The sequence below is a fragment of the Aulostomus chinensis genome, chromosome 9 (genome assembly GCF_037954235.1).
Source record: "Aulostomus chinensis isolate RoL2024-O1b breed Wild chromosome 9, RoL_Achi_v1.0, whole genome shotgun sequence".
Classification (NCBI taxonomy): Eukaryota; Metazoa; Chordata; class Actinopteri; order Syngnathiformes; family Aulostomidae; genus Aulostomus; species Aulostomus chinensis.
The window spans coordinates 27,047,438-27,069,606 of record NC_141328.1 but is presented as its reverse complement, the minus strand read 5'-3'; the positions used below and the strand labels follow the sequence as shown (position 1 = coordinate 27,069,606).

The following is a 22,169-nucleotide window of genomic DNA, read 5'->3' as shown; positions in this document are numbered from 1 at the left end:
TCGACTGTGACCGTGACCGTGAATGTCCAGCTGTGTCAGCTAGGGTGGAGAACTGAGGGATTGTGGGTAAAGTAGTTATGTTACATGTTACAACATATTTTAACTGGGTGTCTGATTCTGAGAACACGGAGAACTGGTGTGCTTGAGAACAGAATTCCATCCATCCATCCATTTTCTTCTGCTTATCCTGTTAAGGGTCACAGGGTGGAGCCTATCCCAGCAGCCTTTGGGTGAGAGGCGGGGTTCACTCTGGACAGGTCACCAGTCCATGGCAGGGCCAACACATAGAGACAGACAACCATTGGCTCTCCCAGCCACGCCTACGGTCAATTTAGAGTCTGGATTAACCTGGTCCCCTCTTGATGTCTTTGGACTGTGGAGGAAGCTGGAGTACCAGAGAGAACCCAGCAGGAACAGGGAGAACATGGAGACTCACATGCTGACCACTGCACCACAGAATTCCAAGCATTTTGATTTAAAAAAAAATAGTTACATTTCTGAGATAAAATTCTTTAGTCTTTCACTTCACATCTACCATGAAATTAGCAGTGTTTATTTTGTCCATATTGGAGATTTATTTTGTGTGGATTAACAGATGCTGTTTCAAAGTGTTGTTTAATTTACATTTTAATACACTTAGGGCCAAATTTTTGCTGAATAAAACAATCTGAACATTTATGGAGGAACGTCTGAAGATGCAGTTGAAGTAGTTTGGTGTCAACAGAAGCAAATGCAAGAAAAAAAAAATCCTGTTTTTACAGATTTGGAGGGAAAAGGGAGTGAAGGACTTCCAAACCTGCTGCTGGATCGAAGCATGAGAAAGTTTTGGCTCATTCAAAGCAGTTACATTGCATTACATTACATTTGAGTTGAAGTTATAAAGTCTTAGCACATGCAGCTGATTTGTTATGAATTTTCAGTGCTTTAAGTTTTGGATTATTGCACCACCCTCAGAACTAAATAAAACTGGAATTTTGTAAGCTTGGCAGAAATAGAATGGGCTGCATTACAGGTGTTCCTAATAAAGTGGTCAGTGATGCATGAGCGCACAAAACAAGAGGATATATTTCCTTCACGAGTGTGTCTACCTCCAGCCTGTTATAGTAACAGTAGTGCTTTTACATCAGGGATTAAGAGGAATTTATGTCGCTTAATTAATGTTCAGCATGGAGCTCTGTGTCAACACTGCCATTACCTCAACAGAAATTCATTATTCATGCGCAAGCAATTAAATACTCTCCTGTATCGCCCTCTTGAAACCGTAGACTGATTTATTCAGAAAAAGGAGACGAGGGTGTTTCTCACGTTACCGTCCCAGGGGGAGACCTTGATTGCAGGCTGTTGATTGACATCTCAGGTGAGGCAAACAAACAGAGCAGCACTGCAAAGACCTGTCATGTACACAAGTCTCAGGTCTGCTGGGGGGGGGGAGATGTGATGATGATGTCATGTTATCAACATGACGAGTTAACTCTTGCAAGTTTTCTCATGACGACAGGTTAACTCATCTTGTTTTAGAGATAACGAGCTGATTAACCAGTCACATGGGGGGGGGTGTTAGCTTGTGATCTGGGGAGAACACTAACGAACGGTCACTGCACACATGATCGATCTCAGCTTCCGCAGAATAGAATGAAAGCTAAGATGTAAACATGCTACAGGTCGGTAATATAAAGGGGCTTGTTCTTAAGATAAATATATTCTTTTTTTTTTAAATCATTAACATTTTTGCTTGTTTCTTATTCATCACGAGCACACACGAGCTCAGCGGGGGGTTTCTGAGCTTGGCTCTGAGCTTGGCATCTACCAGGGCTGTTGTTTTCTTTCAAAAAAAAAAAACAACAGAAAAAAAGTAAGTTGCTGGAGCAGAAATACCAGAAATGACTGTTCCCAATTCAATACAAAGCATTTAAGAGTCGTTTCTGAATTTCATCTCGACTGTAGAGGTACATCAAGAGCAAAAACGAGGTTTATTAACTCTCCAAGAGAAAAGAATCAAGTCAATCATTTCACGATTGTTGGTTGACCTTTTATTTGAAGGACACAGAGGAAAAGGCGATAGTGAGGGTTTCTTTCGCAGCCCGTTAAGGCAGAATTCTTCCAGCTCACACAGAAGAGTGAGCTTATGAACACCTGGTGCATTAGATATAAAAACACACCTTCACTTTTCAGCAAAAAAATGAAGCCCAGTTAATTTGACCCCTGGTACGAGGAGACCCCTCCTCTCTCAAAGTGGTTTTACTTCTGCAGTAGTTTCACTGTGGACAAAGATATTCATTATTACATACATTCATGTGACTATTTGGGGGGTGGGAGGGGGTTACAAGCCTCCAGCTGTCGAAGACAACCAGATTGAGTCAAATACTGTTAAGTTGTGAATATTAGCCCATGGAGGACCTTGGAACCACGTAATCTCAAGGCAAAACATGTGAGCAGGAGGAGACTTCCTGCGTACGGTCGAGTCTGAAGCCTTCAGGAAACTCGACCACACGTTGAAACACAAATCCAAACTCTTTCATAGGCTTTTTAGTTTGGAATGAACTCAGTCAAAGTCCAATAAAAGGCGCAAAATTCACTTCAAATGATCATCTGACACAAGAAAATCAGGAATGGACACACAACTCTGGAATAATATAAAACATGCTTTGCAGCAACCAGTTTGGCAAGAAAGCATCATCATACAGTATCATAAAAACCTCACAGTGAAAAGTTACAGTATGCCCCTTTATAGGTAAAGATCAGCATTCAGGTACGTATGGTCACAGCCATACACACGGTACTCACATACACACACGCACACACACACACTTCTATAAAATGTTTGACAATCTCTCCTCAGTACCGCGACAGTAATGCAACTTCTTTTTTTCCTTCGTGTCAGACATCTTGTTTGGAACCAAAAATACATTGCAGAAAGCAGGTCATCAATATCAGTGAACCACAAACAGCTTCGTGTCCCCACTGTGGCGAATCGCAGGCTGGAAGGAACAAAGAAGGCCCTGTGTGCATGTTCTCCTTCATGAATTAGTCCAGCACAAAATGCGCGTCCGTCCCTGCCAACAGTGACGTTACCGTGGCCTTGACTGTCAAAAGATCGTTAAGAGTATTAAGATTACTGTGCGGAGCAGAATCTTCAGTGTGATTCATATCAAACATTTGTTCTTTGGTCATGTTCATCCTTCATGTTCTCCTTGCATATTTGCTTTTTAGTAAGATAGTTTTTTTCTTTACACACACACACACATTTTATATATATATATATATATATATATATAAACATATATATATATATAAATACAGAGAGAGAGAGAGAGAGAGAGAGAGAGAGAGAGAGAGAGAGAGAGAGACTCTTCTTTTGTAGTTCATCACAAAAATCCATCCGCACAAAAATAAATAACGACTCCAGGTGAAATACTATTGCTCAAAAACACAAGCATAGCTACTTCCGTTCTAAGGCAACTGGGCTTCGTGATCTCTGGAGCAGCTGGGGGGGGGGGGGCTTCAAACAATGTCCTTACAGGTGTACATGTGACAAGATCCAGACAGGCTGAGCTCGTCTGTCGGCCTCCTCTGTCCCCAGCGCGTTCGCAACGTGCGTCAGCGCTCATCGCCGGGCCGACCGCTCAGTCTCTCCGCGGTCCCCATCACGCTGCCGGCGGCTGGTCTGTCGTTAACTCCTCTGGGGGCCGCTGGTGAGGAAGTAAGTGGTCATTTCTCCCTTCCCCTTCACCTTGACAAGACCTCGACAGTCCAGCTGGTATCCGTTGCTGACCAATACGTGGTACAAGTCTGTGGTCACCTAAGAGGGGACACGGACATTTAACAACCACACTGTCGAGACACTCAACCCGTCCCAGAAAGATGGCTTATTTCTGACTGTTCTGTAGCTTTCAATCAAGTTGCAATCAGCTACTGAATCAGTTATTCAGCCTGAAGCCGTCCATGACTTCAACTCCTCAATTCAACAGATTTATAAGCTAGAATGTCAAGAATCATTCCAGTCATTTATTCAAGAAAAAGACAGGTGTGTAGTCCACCTGTGTTTAGACAGAACTGTCATTTAGAAAAAAAAACTAAACGTTAGATATTATTTGGTAATTAGTTTTTTTGATATTTGAAAAGGTAAAAAAGTAAAACGAAATCTGCAGACAAATAAGAATGAGATATTTTTAACTGAAACTCATTCATCAGGCGAACTGCAGAGCATCATCAGAGCATCATCACTTGCAGTAACACAAAGTGGGCAAGAGATGGCAGCATTTCTCTAACAGGAGTCTTTCATGCGCCTGATTTAGGGATTTCATGTGACCTCCATGAACGCTGAAGAAGACTGTGACAATCAAACGGCCTCTCTGAGGAGCAGCTACAGCTGCGAACTCCCTCCTGAAGATTATAATGTGGCCTCTAAAGGGAATTTAAATTTAGACTTCTTCCTCTCCAGAGAGACAGTAGAGCACAGTTTCAACTAACAGCCTATGCGAACAAGGATTCTTGCTCAAGAGCACTTCTGTCGAGCAGATCTATGAACCCTTGATCCTGCAGCTGAGGGACAGTTTCCTTCTGATTTGTGCCACTTTGCAGCCCAGTAACTCGTACTAAAGATGGTATCAGCGCTGATACTTTCACGCCGAGCACAGCAAACGGCCCCGGTCTATTTCAAATATCACAAAACAGAACTTCTGTGCTGCAGAATTTGTTTCATAAAGCAACATTTTTTTAATTGACTGATCAAGAAAGCTTAAAGTTGTTGCAACCCTTGTGTTCTGTAGTCAGATCTTTGCAGACAATTGTAGCTTGACCTAAAAACAACTTAAACTGCAAACTATTTTATTTTGGTGGGGAGCGTTTACTGAGAGCTAAGAGCTACCTGGATGTAGTCTGGTACCCCTGTGCTGTCCATCCGGCTGGCCACGTTGACTGTATTCCCCCAGATGTCATACTGGGGTTTCCTGGCTCCAATCACCCCGGCAACCACTGGCCCCATGTTCAGCCCTGAGAACAAACCACCTGCCTGTGTTACATCTTATTAGCTACATCATTTTAACTCAATTACAGTGCTGTTTCGACGGGAGTAGATTGCATTTGTTCCCTTGTGACCAAGAAAAGGTTTTCATAAACAAATGCCAATCTGAGCAGTGTGATCAGGTAATGTTTCCCGACCGGTCTCTGTGACCTCCAGCCTTACCTATCTTCATCTGGAAGTTGTTGAAGGAGTGCTCATTGATGTATTTCATCTGCTCCCTGAGCCTCATAGCGTAGTCAGCCAGAGCCAGGATGTGTGAACGACCCTCTCTGTCGTAGGTTGAGTCATTGAGGCCCGAGGCTGCCATGTAGGTGGAACCGATGGTCTTGATTTTCTCCAGCTGACGGAACCTTTCCTCGCTGATGATCTGGAGACAAGTAATCAAATATGTACAAGAAAAGGAAATGAGACAAATAGAAGCAGCACTTCAGCTCGCTAGCGGCAGAAGGGGACCGTAGGCTGTATAAAACAAATAACGTCTGACACAATTTATCCAATGATCATTTCCGAAGCTGATTTAACATTTTTTCCTCTCTTCTCACCTCGTCAAAATCAGCAATGATCTCATTGAGCAGCCGGAGACACTCCACTCCCTCGTTGTTCGCCTCCAGCTCCACATAAAACTCCGAAAAGTTGCTGATGGAGGCAAACATGACAGCGACACACTCACATGACTGGTAGTACAACTCGTCATTCCGCCGCTCTCGTGCCAGAAAGTGAGCTGCTACATCCTTTGGCAGGATATTGTGGAGCAGGCGGCGGTTGTATGCCTGCAGCTCCTCCATCTCCTCCTTCTCCTCTGTTGCCTGGGGGGTTGGGGGTGGTGTGGTCACTCACTGTCAGCTGACTGCAGTGATATTCACATAAATGTTCATTTCCAGTTCGTTTTGTTTACCTGCAGCTTCCAGAGGAAGTCGAGGCGCGCGGTTGACTCCACCTGCTGGCCGTGCAAGTACAGCGCCAGAACAAACACGGTCAGAATCACAGGGGTCATGACCTTTAGGGGTACCTTGGTCACCCTGTGCAGGCTGACAAAAGACCAAACTCATCAATTTGTGACTTGTAAGGGAGTGAAATATGTCTGAAAAAACAAGCTCACAGCATGTGGATCCCTCTTACCACTGTTCTGCTGTTCCATTCAAACCAATCCTGGAAAAATCCGCAAGATAAAGTCAACGACCCACATGAGTCAGTGAGCTACATTAAAGCTGTACGCTACAGAGAATAATAAAACTTACTGTTGTAGGGAGTCATTAAAAGGTGGTAATTGTCTGGGGGAAACATAAAAGAGGACATGAGAAATGTAGGGATTTTACAATCTAAACCTTATCATGGAAAAGTAGACCAAGTCCAATCAGGACCACAGCATTGTGACACAGAGGCTGGACTATTCAGGCTAGCCGTTGGGAAAGACTGTATGCATTTGCGTGTGTTTTGTCTGGCAGGTTACTCACAGGGTGATAGCAGTGACCAGCTTGTCTGCGTTGTCAAACAGGACAACCTGAGGCCACTCCACCAGCAGCAGGAAGGTGAGCTGGATGAACAGCATCAGAGCCAGCTTCCCTATGCTGCTGATGTGGAGGAACACAGAGCAGGCCAGCAGGGTCAGCAGTACGCTGTAGCTGAAATACTGCAGCAGAGAAGAGACAGAGGAGGAGGAGGAGGAGGAAGAGGTGGGTTAAGTCAAATATATTTTCTATGCACACCAGAACTCAGTTACATTTGTGCAGATACCACAAACAGCCACACACCCTCAGATGTTATGGAACTGACCTCAGGGAAATGGCAGGGCATGGCCTGGCTGGAACAAAGAGTCAAACCATCCTGTGCTGTCTTGGTCAGATTGTGCAGCACACACAGAGAGGGTGTCATGGATGTGTTCAGCTTGTTGGTCACGCAGTCGTTCAGCTTCTCTCTGCTGCAGGTAAACTGTCGGAGCAGGAGGGCGCAGTCAGCCAGAGAGGGTGTGAGAGCCAGGGGGAGATGCACAAGTTTTATTTTAAACAAGGTTATGAGTCAGACATTATCTTGACCAGACGCAATGACATCCTGGAGTCCTGTTGTCACTGTGGGGTTGCTTGGCAACCAGCAGAGACTCCAGGAAAACACAAGCTTGGATGATGCATTAATCCATGAGCTTTAGAGGTGCTCGTAGGCGGATTTTGTTACTTGTGGACAAAGCCAGGCTAGCTGTTTCCCCCCCCGATTCCAGCCTTTACGCTAAGCTAAAAACAAACGGTCTCCTGGCACAGCATCACAATGAGCACACAGGCATAAAAGTCATATAAATCTCATCAAACAATCAAGGCAAGAAAGCAGATTTCCTGAAATATCCAACTGTTCCTTCAATACATACACAATACTAAATCGTAAAAAAACGAAATCTAATGGTTAAAATAGACCCACTTCTACGCCCCAATCTGTCACAGTGACAGATTGGAATTAATTATAGCTCAAATGCTAATTTAAGTGCCCCCTTGAGCAAACTGGTCTAATTTTAAAAACACCAAGATTGCACTAGATTACTTAAATGTCTTGAAAATCTGATCGACTAAAAGAAAGACAGAAAACATCTTAAACTGGGGCATTCCTAATATTTCTTGTGAGAGACAACTTGAAACAGCCCAAGCTGTAGTCCGTACCATGTTAGCAAAGGAGGAGATGAAGAGGAGGAGGATGGTGAAGACGCCCACCAGTGTGCTGTTTGCACGAGACTGGACTATTTTCTTGGTTATTGTCTGCAAGGCAGCTGGGAAGAGCTTACAAACAGGCAGCAAGAAGATAAGAGAGAGTTAATACAATTAGTGATGCCAGCTGAAGACATGCGATAATGACTTATCTGCACCAGGAATCATTCTAGTGGTGGAGACCTTTGTTCTTACTTTGATGCAGGAGTAGATGGCACAGATGAAGAGCATGTTGGTGAGGATGATGAAGACGCTAATGTACAGGCCGGCCATAAGTGCCGTACTGCGGAAGAGAAGAGAAGAGGCTCGTTAGGATGTTTCACTCTCATTAACTCCGCATGAACTCATCAAGACCACATTTCCTGTCCATAACTCAGAAGAACTTGGTGGAGGGAGATACTTACTTTGGGAAAACGATCATCTGAATGAAACAGATGCAACAGAAAACAAAGAGCGTGCAGGCCACATATCCTCCAAAACGGTCGTCAACCTTTTTGGAGTACTGACAAGAGAAAAATCAATGAGCGATCAGTTAGATAGAACTTTATTGATCCCACAACGGGGAAATTTGTTGCTCTGCAGCTCAATTAAATCTTCAGTTCAGTTTATGAGAAATGGCGAACACTGACCTTTTTCTCGAGGTCGGCGGTTTGAAAAGTGAGTACAAATTTCTTGACGTGGTCTTTCCTCAGCTGGTCGATGCTGCGTGCGTCGATGGCCCGTCCAAGAAATTCGTCCACCTCATCCTCTGGGTTCAGGGCCTCCTGAGCACAGCGGCTAGGATGCAGTTGGAACAATAGGTCAGTGTGTGTTTGTGCGCGCGCGCGCGTGTGTGTGTGTGTGTGTGTGTGAGCGTGTGTGTGTGTGCGTGCACGTGTGCGTGCATGTGTGTGAGGGAGTTGGCCTGTGCTGTGACAGGCACGATGACTCAGAGCTAATATGGTATTAGTGCTGGGTTGGATCTGACTGTATAAAACCAACAGTGGGCTCTAAAGTTAGACAGCTACAGTGACAGTCTGCCAGTCAGCCGCTAATAACAAAAGCCGCTCTAATAACAGAAACATGGCAAAAACACTCACTTGTCTTTGCTGGATGCTTCGTCGATGCCCTGAGAAAAACAAAAACAGAGAGAGTGAAAATGAGAGTGAAAAGCAGGGACGGTGCAGCAAAGAGAGAAAACAGAGAGATTATCATGTTGCCAAAGTACAGCTGAAAAAGAGACAGACTCAGACATCTGCACAGCTAATCCCTGAGAGCCAGACTGATGTTTTAATTAATGCTTGGAGGCTTCAAATTACACCCACTTTGCCCCTAGGGCTCAAACCCTCTGAGATGGAGAGGACAAAAGGAGAGGGAAATAATGTAGAAAAGAAAAGGAAATGAGGCTTGTTGGATAAAGCCAGAGAGGAAGTGAGAAAGAGAGATGCAGCCTCATCAGATTAGCTTCAGTCGTAGATGATGTGCTGGGAATCCCTGGGTGCCCAGTTGTAATTCACCGTTGTTTCAATTGACAGGATGAATGCAGCTTCTCACATTTGTCATGGTCCTTAGGGCTCCTCATTCAGGTCTTTAACCCCAAATATTTAAGAACTACAACTGACCTTCTTTGGTTCTCAAAAACCGGCGTTTAAACTGGCAACGTAACAGGGGGAGCTTAACTGGAAACGTGAGGCGGGGGGATGATATAGCGCTGCACATGACGAGATGCATGTAGGCAGGCGGTTACTTCTTCAGCCAGTAGAGCTGCTTCTGCTGCTGCCTGCAGAGATTTAGCCTTTTTCTCCACATTTCAGAACCTGATTCATAACAATAAAACTGCAGAGAGTGCAAAAGCAACAATTTGCGTGGCTTTAGTCAGCGGCAGTGTGTTTACACTGAGCTCTACAAAGTCACATCTCTGGATGTTATCAGGGAGGTTTTTTTGGCCCACTGACTCAGTTCAGGATATATCCCTTTGCTTCTCACCTGCTGCGATCACACAGCTGCTGAAATGATAAATGTGTCTGGAAAGTTGAGTGAGGGGAACCATGTGCATTTGCTCACATGGCACAGAAACCTTCCAAAAAGCTAACGGGAACATCAGGATGTAATGGGGATTATAGACCTATTCCTGGCATTGATTTAACACCTTAAAACTATAATCTCTGCTCATAAAAATAACATGTTTATCAGTTTTCCAAGGAAATAATACAGTCATGCCTTCAAATAAATAACTCCACACTTTTTGCTCTATTTAAGACTCTTTTTTAGTTAGCCACTGTACAGGTTACAGTAATAAAAGGGACTAATCCAGCTCTACCACTGACTGAGATGAAGGAGGGATGATTGTGCTTAGTTTCCTGCCAGTGACACATCAGAATAGTAATGTATGTGCATCGCTTGTCCAGCTTTAGAAACACAACAGTAATAGATCATGCTCCACATCGAGTCAGCTAATAATGTGTTGCTAATGTTCAATAAGGCGTGAGCATTTAACGTCTGAGATGTTTTTATCCATCAAATCATCAAGAGATCCTTTTGTTGTTCAAGAAAATGTTTGTTTCTCTCACCTTGTACAGTCCCCCGTCTGCATGCGTCAACAAAAGTAGTAACATTTGCGTCCCACACATATTTTAATATAATTTACCTAAAGACACCATATAAATATAAAAGCAGTAGTGCACTTATTGACAGTAGGTGAGTTGAACTGCGTTTGGGTGAGAGTTCTTTGGCTCCAGATCTTTTAAATCCATAAAAAAACATTTGCACATATACCACAGTTTCCCTTAGCCTGGCCAACCATCGGAGGATTTTTGTCTATGAGAAGATATATATAGTCTATTAAGACCCTTGAATGAGCAAATAAGAGAAATGTCTATTAACAGCTACTTTGAGGACATAAATAAAAAAGCTGTTTCTGATGTGTAGAGGATGGCACCGGGTGTTGGATCAAGACAAGAAGAACTGGTGCCACGTCCTCAGCAGAGTGGTTCTAGGACCCCGTGTATCTCACCATCTGCCTGAAGACTTTGGACTCCTTGGTCCTGGAGAAGGATCTGTCGGGCACCCAGCGGGGCATCAATCCCTCGGCAGAATTTGCACGTGCCCGCTGCATCTTGGCCATCATGGCTTTCTCCTCTTTCTGGGAGTGAGGAAATAAGTGTTAGAGGTCTTCTGTGCCAGCTGACAAGCTATTATATCGTTAGTGTGAAATATGGCGCTTGTGTGAAGTTCTGAAGAGATCCGGCAGGTGCTCAATGCGTGTGTGAGTGTGTGTGTGTGTGTGTTTTTGACTGTATACTGACCCTTTTCTGGCTACAGCCCAACACCAGAAATGTTTCGATGTTGTTCTCCTTCAGGTAGGCGTTCCTCTCTCCTCCAAATCCAGGCTCCACCTCATAGTCCCCGTTCAGATACTGAAGAGTGGCTTTGGTGATGTGGATGCGCCTACAGAGACGCACGCAGGCACGCACGCACACAGTTTGTCAGAACCTCAGTGGTCTACAGGAGTGTATGTCACAGCAGCAGGTCTGAGTGCAGAGACTTACCCCGCCTTCCCTCCAGCTTCCATTTGGTTGGCGAGCGTCACGTCGTTGGACCACACATCAAACTGCCACTTGCGCAGGCCCAGCACCCCGCAGTGAACACGCCCGCTGTGGATGCCCACTCGCATGTTCACATTAACACCCGTCACTTCTCTCACCAGCCTGCAGATGCACAAACCAAGCAAGAAACCTTAACACTACATTACTCCGTGTGTGTGTGTTCTTCTCCTTTGTGATTCGGTGTGTTAGAGTGTGTGTGACTTACGAGATGGCTTCAATCATGTCCACTCCCATCTCCACACAGCAGTGGGCGTGGTCAGCCCGAGGCTCAGGCAGCCCTGACACACAGTAGTAACAGTCCCCCAGGATCTTAATCCGCAGGCAGTGGTTCTCCTGTACAGCAAGGACACACACACACACACACACACACACACACACACACACACACACACACACACACACACACACACACACACACACACTATTAGGCCTTCACTTACAGCTGATCCTCAGCATGTTCATGTCAAATATAGAACTTTCTATGCATAATTTAGATGACTCATCAGCATCAGTACAGTCTAATTGATGTGTTACACAATGCTTAAGTAACCCCCCCCCCCCCCCCCCACACACACACACACCCATCCAAAGTACATCATGTTGACTTTTTCACACTGTAAAAGTATTAACTGTGTGAGTCTGTGAGTGGATCAAAGTTCTGCAGGGAAAGACGCGCTCACCGAGGCCAGCTTATCAAAGCGAGCGAACAGCTCATTCAGCGTCATGACGAGTTCCTGGGCCGTGCACTGAGATGCCAGGCTGGTGAAACCCTCGATGTCGGCAAACAGTATGCTGGAGAAGAGCCGGGGTGGGTGGGGGCGGGGGTGGAGTGGATGGGTAGATAGGAAGACAAAAGAGACAGAGAATGGGATCAATCAATAAAAAACAGAGGCAGTAAGCATGATGTAGCACTTCCGTCCCACCTCACTGTCCATCTGCTAAGAGAGCAGCCAGGCAGACATTTGTTAAGACCTGGCTCTCATCATCTGGGCCAATGTAGGTCACCTCCTCCAGCCCTTCCCTATGAGCCCCCCACCCCCCACCTACCCCTGTCTGCATGCCATTCATTGCTAACTTTTGATAGTGATGAAAGGGGAGGATCAACAACACCCCAGACATGAAGCAACATGTCAAAGCAACAGATGGCGCAATTGGTCCGGAGAGGTCATCCACAGGGGGAGAGGTGACTCATAATCACAGCACACACGATGCCTTTGTTTATCCTCCTGTGTCCTCAAAATAAAACACTCAGTTCACCTGAATGACAAATCAAACAAATAGCGCTCAAATCTGGTTGTATGCAGGACAGCAGCCGCTGAAGTTGTGGAAGTTTGGGGATTTTTTGCCCAGATGTGGAGATCCTTATCGCTGTGTGGTGTTTTCACTGGAACCGGATTCTACTGTAGAAACAACTCCAATGAAAACTGACAGTGGGATCTGGAGAGGAACCAGAACTTTGAGTCTGGACAGAGGGATGTTGTTGTTGAATTTTTAAAAGGATCATTTTTCAATGATGTGAGCAAACTGACAAAACTGCACTGACCTCCAGTTATGGGTGGCGGCAAAAACGACAGAGACAAAAACATTGGAAATAAAACCAAAAGTATCTGTAAAATGGATGGCTGTGGAACTGCAATACTTTCATGACACTCAACACATTACTTCAATACTTCAGAGTGCTGGAAGATGCTTTTTCATTTAATAATACATCTCAGTACCTAAGGAGTAAATCTCTAAATTGGGATTTTTGTGTGTGTTGTAAAGAGTAGAAAAACATCAACAAGCTGAAACATGAATCTAAAGAATATTAAATCAAACCACGTTTTTGTACATAGGTAAGAGGGACATGATTTAATTTTTGAATAAGGTTCACGATTGAAGCTGATAAACCAAATCAGAGAGATGTGACGATGTATTTATGAGTACTGATGCATTTTTCTTTTGATTGGGTTACAAAAAAATCAACTGACTATGATTTGTGTGCTGCGTTTACATGTGTACGGATAAGTATGCAGTCCTGTGTCCGGGCAAAGCTCTGCTGGAAAATAACCATGGACACATGCGTTTACACAAATAAATGTGGAGATGGTGCGTTTTCTTTTACTGCTTTCGGTGTGTTATGTTTCTGTCATGATGTGTAACTCTGCGACTTTATGTTATAATTAATACCATGAAAGAGGCCACACACACACATATTTTGTTGAACTGGTTATATTTCCATGGTTTGAAACGGTTTCAGTGTGAGAATGTGAAGAAGCTGAAAAATGAAACCAAAGATTTGGAACGTCTTGTGTCATTCAAGTTTCATTTTGGCAAAATGGATTCTAAACAGGGAGTTTGCATGTATTCTCTCTGTCCCTCAGTGGGAGCTCTAAATTGACCGTAGGTGTGACTGTGAGAGCCAATGGTTGTGTGTCTGGATGTGTTGGCCCTGCCACGGACTGGTGACCCGTCCAGGGGGAACCCCGCCTTGAGTCGGGGCAGGAACCCAGAACCTTCCTGCTGTGAGGCGACAGTGCTAACCACTGTGCCACCTTGCTCAAGCTTAAGTGGTTAAAAATATAACTGTTGCAATGTGAACCTTCAACCTTTTACAAAATGAGGTGAGCTCTAGCGAGACAGCGAGTCCTAATCTTGGGTGATTATGAAAATGGGTTGTTCCTGTAAGTTTACACCTCAGTAGAGAGGCAACATGGCAACAGATTGTTCTGGTAAGTGCTTCACCTGCATCTATGTGGGTCACCTCTGACAGGAGATCTCTGCAGCATTTCACTGCCCCCTTTCCACCACCATCCAACCCCCCCCCCCCAGTCCGACCTGCACTGGCTGGGCTCAACAGCAGGTCATTTCCACTCATGGGGTGAAATCCAGAGGCGAGGGCTAAAATAGGGGGGCCAGTGAACTTGAGGTCTGCCTCCTATCATTTGCTACAGAAAGCACAGCAGTGTGCCGAAGTCAATATCATTACTGCAGCCGCTGCTGTCAGTGTCAATAAACAACAGCATGCATAATACATGCTGTCAGGGAAATAGCTGTTTGAGTGACTGTGTAACTGACACATCAGTCAGCCCAGTGAGGTCAAAGCCACTGGTGCTGGCTGTGATGGCGAAGAAGACAAGCGTTCCAGCATCAACCCAGAGAGAAGGAGCGAGGTGGGGGGGGGAGAGAGAGAGAGAGAGAGAGAGTGTGTGTGTGTGTGTGTGTGTGTGTGTGTGTGTGTGTGTGTTTACCTGACATTGTCATGTTTTTGGATGTAGATCTTGTGGAACATCATATCTTCTTTCTTGGCATTGATATCAGCCTTCATCTCCATGGCAACGTGCCTTGGCAGCACTGATAGCAGTAGGCGCTCCTGAGAGAGAGAGAGAGAGAGAGAGAGAGAGAGCAAGAGAGAGAGAGAGAGAGAGAAAAATTAAAGACAGACAGTGAGAGCAGGAGCCCATTTATGTTCACCAGTTTCCACTGTTAGAATGCTAAATGAGTCACCAGCCTCGTTGGCATCTGCGTGGGAACGTGTTAGTCAAATAGGGAAGAGTGGGGATGCGTTTCAGTCTCCAAAACATATTGTTGATCGCGAAAACTGAGACAAACAAATTAGGCTTGAAAATGGAGCCACCCATTTGTTGCTCTTTTGCATTTGTGTACGGGGACGCCTCATTTGCTTGAATATGCACGAGTGTGTCAGTGTGTGTGTGTGTGTACCTGCTGCTGGTTTTCCCTCTGCAGGTGCAGTCTGGCCTGGATGTATCCTCTGGTCTCCTGGAAGGCTTGTCTCTGGGAAACCTCAGCGGGGTAGTGGGTACAGATCCCGATCATGTTGGTGCACAGGAAGATCAGCACGTTGGCGCCGATCTGAAAACACACACGCGTGGAAACCCAAAACCGATGATGAAAAGAGGTGTCACATCATAGGATTACTGTGACCGCTTTCTGACCTGGGCGAGGTCAATAAACACAAGTGATAGCATTCAATCAGCCATAACATTTACTGTAAAAAATTCCTCAAACATCCGAAGGGCCATTAATGTGATCTGGTTACAGCACGACCCCGTGGCTGCTGCACAGGAAGACATTCTCCTCACGTCGTGCTCTGAACGCTAGGAAGCCCAGAGGGTTCAATGTGATGCATGTGACGACAGTGTGACTCCAGTTTTCATTTTACTTGACCTCAATGTTTTTTGTCTTTACAGCATGTAAGAGAGATAACAGTCCCATTCATCAAGGACAACTTCAGGACCCTGGAAGCTGTTTATTGTCAGAATGGAGTGATTTGTAGTCAGACAGACTTAGTAACGCTTATATGAGCCCATCTCTACAAAGCGTGAGAATACAGAGGTACAAACTCGACAGCAGTATGAACTGAGGCTTGAGTCGGAGAAATCTGCTGCGTGGAGTGAACAGTTAGCTTTGTGGGGTCATCAACCTTAAAAGCGTTCCTCCGCTCAGTCACAGCTGCTTTCTATGTGCGCCTGTGATTTGAGATGCGTGTTGGTGAGCCAGTGTGTACGTCTGTTAGTGATTTCTCTTCTCACTACTCTACAGCCAAGACTGAACATCAGAAGCAGAGCCTTGAGCTCTGGACTTCCCCTCCCCTCTCTCACTCACTCACACACACACACACACACACACACACACACACGCAGGCACGCACGTCCTGTCCATGCTTAGAAACACACTCCAGCCTGGGAAAGTCACTTGACCCATGACCAGAGCGCAGAGCGTTTCCTCTGAAGATGATATCATCACTAATGAGAAAAAGACATGCAACGATATACACACAATGGCCGAATTTCAATCAGTCTCGATAACAACATGATGACTAAACTGGATGATTTGAAAAACAACAACAACAACAAAAAAAACTCATCACCAGTACCAGCATCGACAAGACACGACTGGAATGTGGCCAAACCACTGCAGGTTTGTTGTGCCTGTTTGTATTTGTGTTTATGAGTAAACCAGAGAAAAACGGACACACCACAGCGGAGAGACGATGATTATCAGCGCACATTCATAGACTACATGTTTTCTTGCAGTTGCCCTTTTTTAAAATCAAATTAAATAATCTCATGGGGAACACAAGCTGCTGACAAATCTATAAAGTCTAAAAGCTGTCAGGAAGGTTTTCAACCGCAGTCCTGAGACGAGGTTTACACTGTACACACAAGGACTCCCCGTCTGTTGTCACAACACGACAAGACAATACAGCAACCCGTGTTTGAAAGAGAACCATTAGCATAGGACAGCGGTTGCTAAAAACTCCACTGCATTTATTCAAAAAGACAGTCGCCTATTCCACCTGAGAACAGATCACCTCACGTTAGAGCTGAGCAGCACGCACGTCAAACACAGCTGTGGTTTCCATCACGGGTGCAGAGGCAAACATGCCTTTGATACGTGGATGGGGTGAAGCCCCCATGTAGCTGATGCAGGTAGACAGCAACACAACCGAAACACTGAAAATGCGTCTTCATGTTTTTGTCTCTGAAGGATACACTGGGATTCCACCAAACAGATTTTTATGAAAGAATAAGAAGCCGTCTCTCCTGACCTCCTTGATGCTGGATGACAGAGAATTTTTTATGTCAGATTTCAAGAGCTCAGATCAAAGATGTCCAGAGGTGGGAGACGTCGCACCATCAGCATCAGACAGGAAAATATTGGCCCATACTGATGTTGACATCACTGTTATAGCCGCTCGCTGATATTTATAATCTGTATAAATCAAGTATATATCATATCCACATTCTGTACGTACACATGTACACATAGTGAATTTGAAAATGTAGAATTTTTCTTTATTTCCAATCATTTGGAAAAACCAAAACGAGTAACTGGGTCGGCGGCACGGTGGTGCAGTGGTCATCACTGTCCCCTCACAGAAAGAAGGTTCCGGGTTTGAGCCCCGGCTGGAGCACGGGGTCTTTCTGTGCGAGTCTGCATGTTCTCCCTGTTCCTGCGTGGGTTCTCTCTGGTACTCCAGCTTCCTCCACAGTCCAAAGACATCAAGAGGGGACCAGGTTAATCCAGACTCTAAACTGACCGTAGGCTTGACTGGGAGAGCCAATGGTTGTCTGTCTATGTGTTGGCCCTGCCATGGACTGGTGACCCGTTCAAGGTGAAGCCCGCCTCTCGCCTGAAAGCTGCTGGGATAGGCTCCACCCCCCACCACCTTTAACAGGACAAGCAGTAGAAAATGGATGGATGGAAGTTACAGGGTCATCATTAAACACACACACACACACACACACACGCACACGCACACAAGTATCCAACAGTGTTTGATTTGAACAACTTGTAGAAAGTTTATAAGTTGATGAAAGTCCTGCGTAACTCAAATGGCACAAATGGTGAACTGACTCATTTTCTATAGAGCCTCTCCACATCAGCAGTACTCAAAGCTTTTTTTCAGTCATTCACACACTGATGCTTCCATGCAAGGTTCCAACCTACTTATCAGGAGCAATCAGAGGTTCTGCATCTTGCTCAAGGATACTTCAGCATGGTCACAGGGGGAAGAGAGGATTGAACCAGCGACCTTTCGGTTGCTAGATGGCCAATCTATCTCTGAGCCATGTCACCCTCATATCTATGGAAAAAGTCTGGACGTGATTCTAAATACTCGGACAAGATCTTATGACTAATCAAGCTTACAGCTCTTTCACCACCCACACACACTCAGATGGAAAAAATTCATTTAAGGAGCCAAAGAGCCAACTGGAGCAAACGGATCACCTTCAAATCCTATTCAATAAAGAGCGATCAGTTACAGTGCAGCAACAATGGTCTTCAGAGGATCAACTAGCTTCATCTGGCTGATCGCCCTTCAATATAAAAAAACTGCTCAAAGGTGATCTGTTCCTCTAGTAGCCATGTTTGTCTCTTTGATGTTCCAAGTTCTGGCCTGGAAAGAACCAGAACCTCCAGTCAAACAGGTGGAAGTGCTGACCAAAATCGAAAAATAAGAACGTATCTGGGATCCCTGGAAACGACCTAAAAAGGACATCCAGTCTTGTTCCTCACCGTCCACAATCGTTATCTAAGCGCAGCACTGAATTTGTGCCACGTTGTCACTTCATTAGAGCTGGCTCGTTGTGTTTCATTTCATCAGTTCATTGATAGACTGGGGCTTCTTGACTCTACACTCTTGAAGGGTTCTGATATAACCTGATTGCATTAATCCCAAACAGATGGCTCTGAACACAATGAGTCAGATAACATGGTTAAGTGGCCTGTCTGAGATACAGGGCCACCTGCAGTTCCCAGGGCCGAGCGCTTCTCAGCCGTGTGCTCAGTTTACATGCAGCTAATTCAGCATCCCTGGTGGAAACCGCTCAGCAAAGATGTTCAAATCAAATGATTTTGACAGTTTGGCAAAAAAGAGTGTCCTTAAACTCGGCTGAATGCGCCTCACATTCAGGACCTGGGGCATCTTTGTTGAACAGGAAAACATACAAGGATAGTGGCGACAAGTTTGTTTGCAAAAGTGATGTGAACTCGGGTTGCGGCATCGACTGAAACCTCACAAAAGCCCCCAAATATGAGCACAGGGGCCGCATTCAGGTTGAGCATTAGACAAGCTGAACCACATCTTGAATGATAGTTCAGTGTAACGACCTGATAGCTGAAGTGAAACAAAAGTGTGAGGAAACACGGCGAAGAAAGCTTCTTAACGCCAAGTTAGATGCTTAGTCACCACACCGGCTGGAGATTAGCGACAGAAGTATTCACATAAGCTTTTGAATAAATCTTGTGTGTGAGCCGCATATGTGTGTGACTCCTTCTCACCAAGGCCTGCAAATCCAGCAGAGTTCCGGGGCCGCTCAGGCACCATCACACGGCCGTGGGGCAAAAGAGAGCTGCTAGTCATTAGCACTTTATATCAGCTATACCTTCAGCATTTCCCAACGATGTGTCCTGACCATTCGTCCTGCAGACTTTTGGCTCTCAAAGGCGCTTCTCAAGCTCAAGATTTACTTAAGAAGGAACCTCTTGGCGGCGAAGTTAAAAGGAGTCTAAACATTGGCTTATAAGGCGCGGCTCATGGTAAGGTGCTTTAGATAGAAAGGCTGGCGAATAGCGTGTTAAAGAACAAATGAAGGCAGGGGATGGAAAAGATTTTTACTTGGCAAACACACAGGAAATCCATTCAGTCTTTAATAATATCCCATCGGACACTTTGCTCATGCATAGATCCAGTTTTCACGGCAAGGTCATGATCCATTCATTCAGAATGCACTGGGGGATTGTGCTGGATTGATCAATAAAAGGGATGTTTTCGTGAGCTGTGCGTCTGCTGCACTCCATTTATTTATTCTCATGCATGTTCAGCCAAGGTTGAAGCTGAAGCGTTCTCATGTTGATGAATTTATAACTAATATCAACTCCTGTGACAATACTGATAAACATGTGTAGCCATCCATCCATCCTTCCACCCACTTTCTATACTGCTTATCCGTTAAGGGTTGGGGGGCTGGATCCCATCCCAGCTGACGTTGGGTGAGAGGCGGGGTTCATCCTGGACGGGTCGCCAATCCGTCGCAGGGCCATCAGGAGCAATTAGGGGCCCAGTGTCTTACGCAAGGATACTCGGTCAATGGGGGAAGTGAGGATCGAACCAACGACCCTTCGGTTGCTTGACGGCCACTCTACCTCTGAGCCAGCCTGCCCCCATGTATAGTCACGTACTGAATAAAATCGCGGCCCCGGTGATCAACGTTTGGAGTCTTTCCAGCAGTATTTGAAAAAAGGGCTGCTGTGAAAGATAAGTTAAGCTATCCCACCAGCCCTGAGCTCCACTAAAGCCCACGTTTCAACTTTATAAGGCCAGAGTGTTACATCCCTTAAGTCAACACACGAACTCTGGGGACACTGCTGCTGTCGAGGGGGTTGCTCTGCAGTAAATGACCTTTGACGGGGATCTGGAGGTTTGAAAATGTCTTATAAAGAGAAACGTTAAAGCCCAGTCACAGCCTGAAAAGATAACATGTGCTACTAGAGTGGTAAAAATAGATGATATTATGAGACTTTGTTGCAGTGGTTAACATCTCATCAGGGGTTACTATAATGTGTAATTACTGACGTATGAAAGAAGCCAGTCCTTATTAAGATAAATGTTGCAGAGCAGTGGGAGGGCCTGCCATCTTGGGTCCCTGAGAGATCTGTTTTTGTCATTGCTTTGACCAAAACCAAAATTGGTCTCAGGCGACCAGGAAAGCCACAGAGCAATCTTTGAAATGCTGAGGCAAATTCCGAAAAGCTAAATAGAGCTGGACTCAGGCAGCACATCTGTCAGAAAAACCCTGATCCTGAATTAATACTTGCACATAGACATTGTCCAAACATTCCCAGCTATCCTGGAAAATAACACAAACCAGCAGCTACAACTACCCACTCAAAATTTCTAATTTGAACAACAATTTTGTGTGTGTGTGTGTGTGTGTGTGTGTGTCAAATAAAAAGAATTCCCATTTCTCTTAGGCAACTTGAAGAGCTCTACTTTAAAACATTCCAGGATGAACTACAATCATCAACAGAATGTGAAGAAAGCACAGTTTAGCCACCATCGGTCTACCATGAGAGGATGAAGAGTTTGATGAAGCCAACAAAGCAGGTTTTGGACGATTTAAACAGATCTTTAGTGGAGATCAGCAAGCATCAGGGTGCTTTAAACTGCCGACCACACAAGAACAGAAAATGCAGTGTTGGTTTTGACAGAGTTTTGGGGAAAAGCATAAATTTAAGATACAATTGGGATCGGCTGCGCCCTTTTGTCTGGAGTGAGGATTATGGAACATTTGTCATATTTCAGCACAATCAATACCTCAGCCTTTACTTTAGAATTTTCATCGTCCCTGTCTGGACTGTTGATTTTTCTGGCTGTTATCTAACTTGACATCAAAACAGTTTGTAAAAACGTACATCCTGGGAAATCCTCCATAAAAACTGTACACGTATGAATACTATATAAGAAACACTCAGCGGGTGATCAGAGGAACCGTCGACATCTATCATGCTAAATTCAACCAATCGGATCAACGATCTCAAACAGAAGCTTAAGTCGGTCAGCAGAGGAGCGCAAACATTCCATGGAGAAAAGCCTCCAGTGACCTTTGCTCTTCTTTTTTTTTTTTTTAAATTCTCTCCATTTCTTATCTTACCGATGCTAATTCTGGTGTGAACACAAGCACAAAAACCGGATGAGAGACGTTAGGAACATTAAGACTTCAGAATGCAGTCGGAACCGCATCCTGGTTTCATGTTGGCTCGGTGGAGACATGGTCTTTCCGTGTGCACTCTTATTTGTTTGTTTATTACCAGGATGTCCATGGAGTTTGATGAAATTTGGTGGGGAAATAAAACAAAATGTAGATCCTGGATCCAGAAGACAGTTCTACGCCAGCGGCAGGATTCAGCTATTAGCTCTAATGAGTCCATGAGAAGCAGCTGACAGAGGAACACTCATATTCTGGGTCTGGTAACTGAACGATTTATTATTTGCCAATTGGGAATATTTGATGACAATTCCTGGAAAAAAACAAAAAACCTTTAATGATATTATGTTTCTATTCTGTATCCACAAAGCCTCCTTTTGCTTTCTGGATTTGGACATTCTGAATCGTGTGTTGTTGTCCGTGTCTTCCTGTTGTCCGTTGGATTTTCCCGCCTGTGCGTTTGCCTGCACAGCTCGGATGCAGTTCACCTGTGTCCTCTTAACTTTTAGTCTTTTGTGTGTATTTATAGTCCGGAGCTGCTTCTCTTTAGTTGTCAGTTTATCTGTTCAGGGTTTCCTGTTTGTCACCAGTTCTCTGCTGGCCTTGACCCATGTTGGGTTTTTGGATCGTGGTCTTGGATTCTTCTGTTGTTTGGACTTTT

General features: G+C 44.9%; 1 protein-coding gene across 1 annotated transcript in view; it reads right to left on the bottom strand.

Moving 5' to 3' along the window:
- Window positions 1–2,015: 2,015 nt before the first annotated feature.
- The window catches only part of LOC147256587 (adenylate cyclase type 6-like), a 35,225-nt gene continuing 15,071 nt past the window's right edge, over window positions 2,016–22,169 (bottom strand). The window contains exons 4-24 of the mRNA XM_086214722.1: window positions 14,997–15,146; window positions 14,525–14,646; window positions 11,975–12,086; window positions 11,500–11,627; window positions 11,238–11,396; window positions 10,995–11,136; window positions 10,703–10,831; window positions 8,790–8,818; window positions 8,340–8,487; window positions 8,115–8,212; window positions 7,906–7,993; window positions 7,666–7,782; window positions 6,797–6,952; window positions 6,478–6,653; window positions 6,262–6,294; window positions 6,143–6,172; window positions 5,919–6,051; window positions 5,566–5,829; window positions 5,186–5,390; window positions 4,868–4,992; window positions 2,016–3,799 (exon numbers count right to left, since the gene is read on the bottom strand). Coding sequence (XP_086070848.1) covers window positions 3,671–3,799; window positions 4,868–4,992; window positions 5,186–5,390; window positions 5,566–5,829; window positions 5,919–6,051; window positions 6,143–6,172; window positions 6,262–6,294; window positions 6,478–6,653; window positions 6,797–6,952; window positions 7,666–7,782; window positions 7,906–7,993; window positions 8,115–8,212; window positions 8,340–8,487; window positions 8,790–8,818; window positions 10,703–10,831; window positions 10,995–11,136; window positions 11,238–11,396; window positions 11,500–11,627; window positions 11,975–12,086; window positions 14,525–14,646; window positions 14,997–15,146 — 2,673 coding nt within the window. The 3' untranslated portion in view covers window positions 2,016–3,670. The remainder of the gene's footprint in view (window positions 3,800–4,867; window positions 4,993–5,185; window positions 5,391–5,565; window positions 5,830–5,918; window positions 6,052–6,142; window positions 6,173–6,261; window positions 6,295–6,477; window positions 6,654–6,796; window positions 6,953–7,665; window positions 7,783–7,905; window positions 7,994–8,114; window positions 8,213–8,339; window positions 8,488–8,789; window positions 8,819–10,702; window positions 10,832–10,994; window positions 11,137–11,237; window positions 11,397–11,499; window positions 11,628–11,974; window positions 12,087–14,524; window positions 14,647–14,996; window positions 15,147–22,169) is intronic.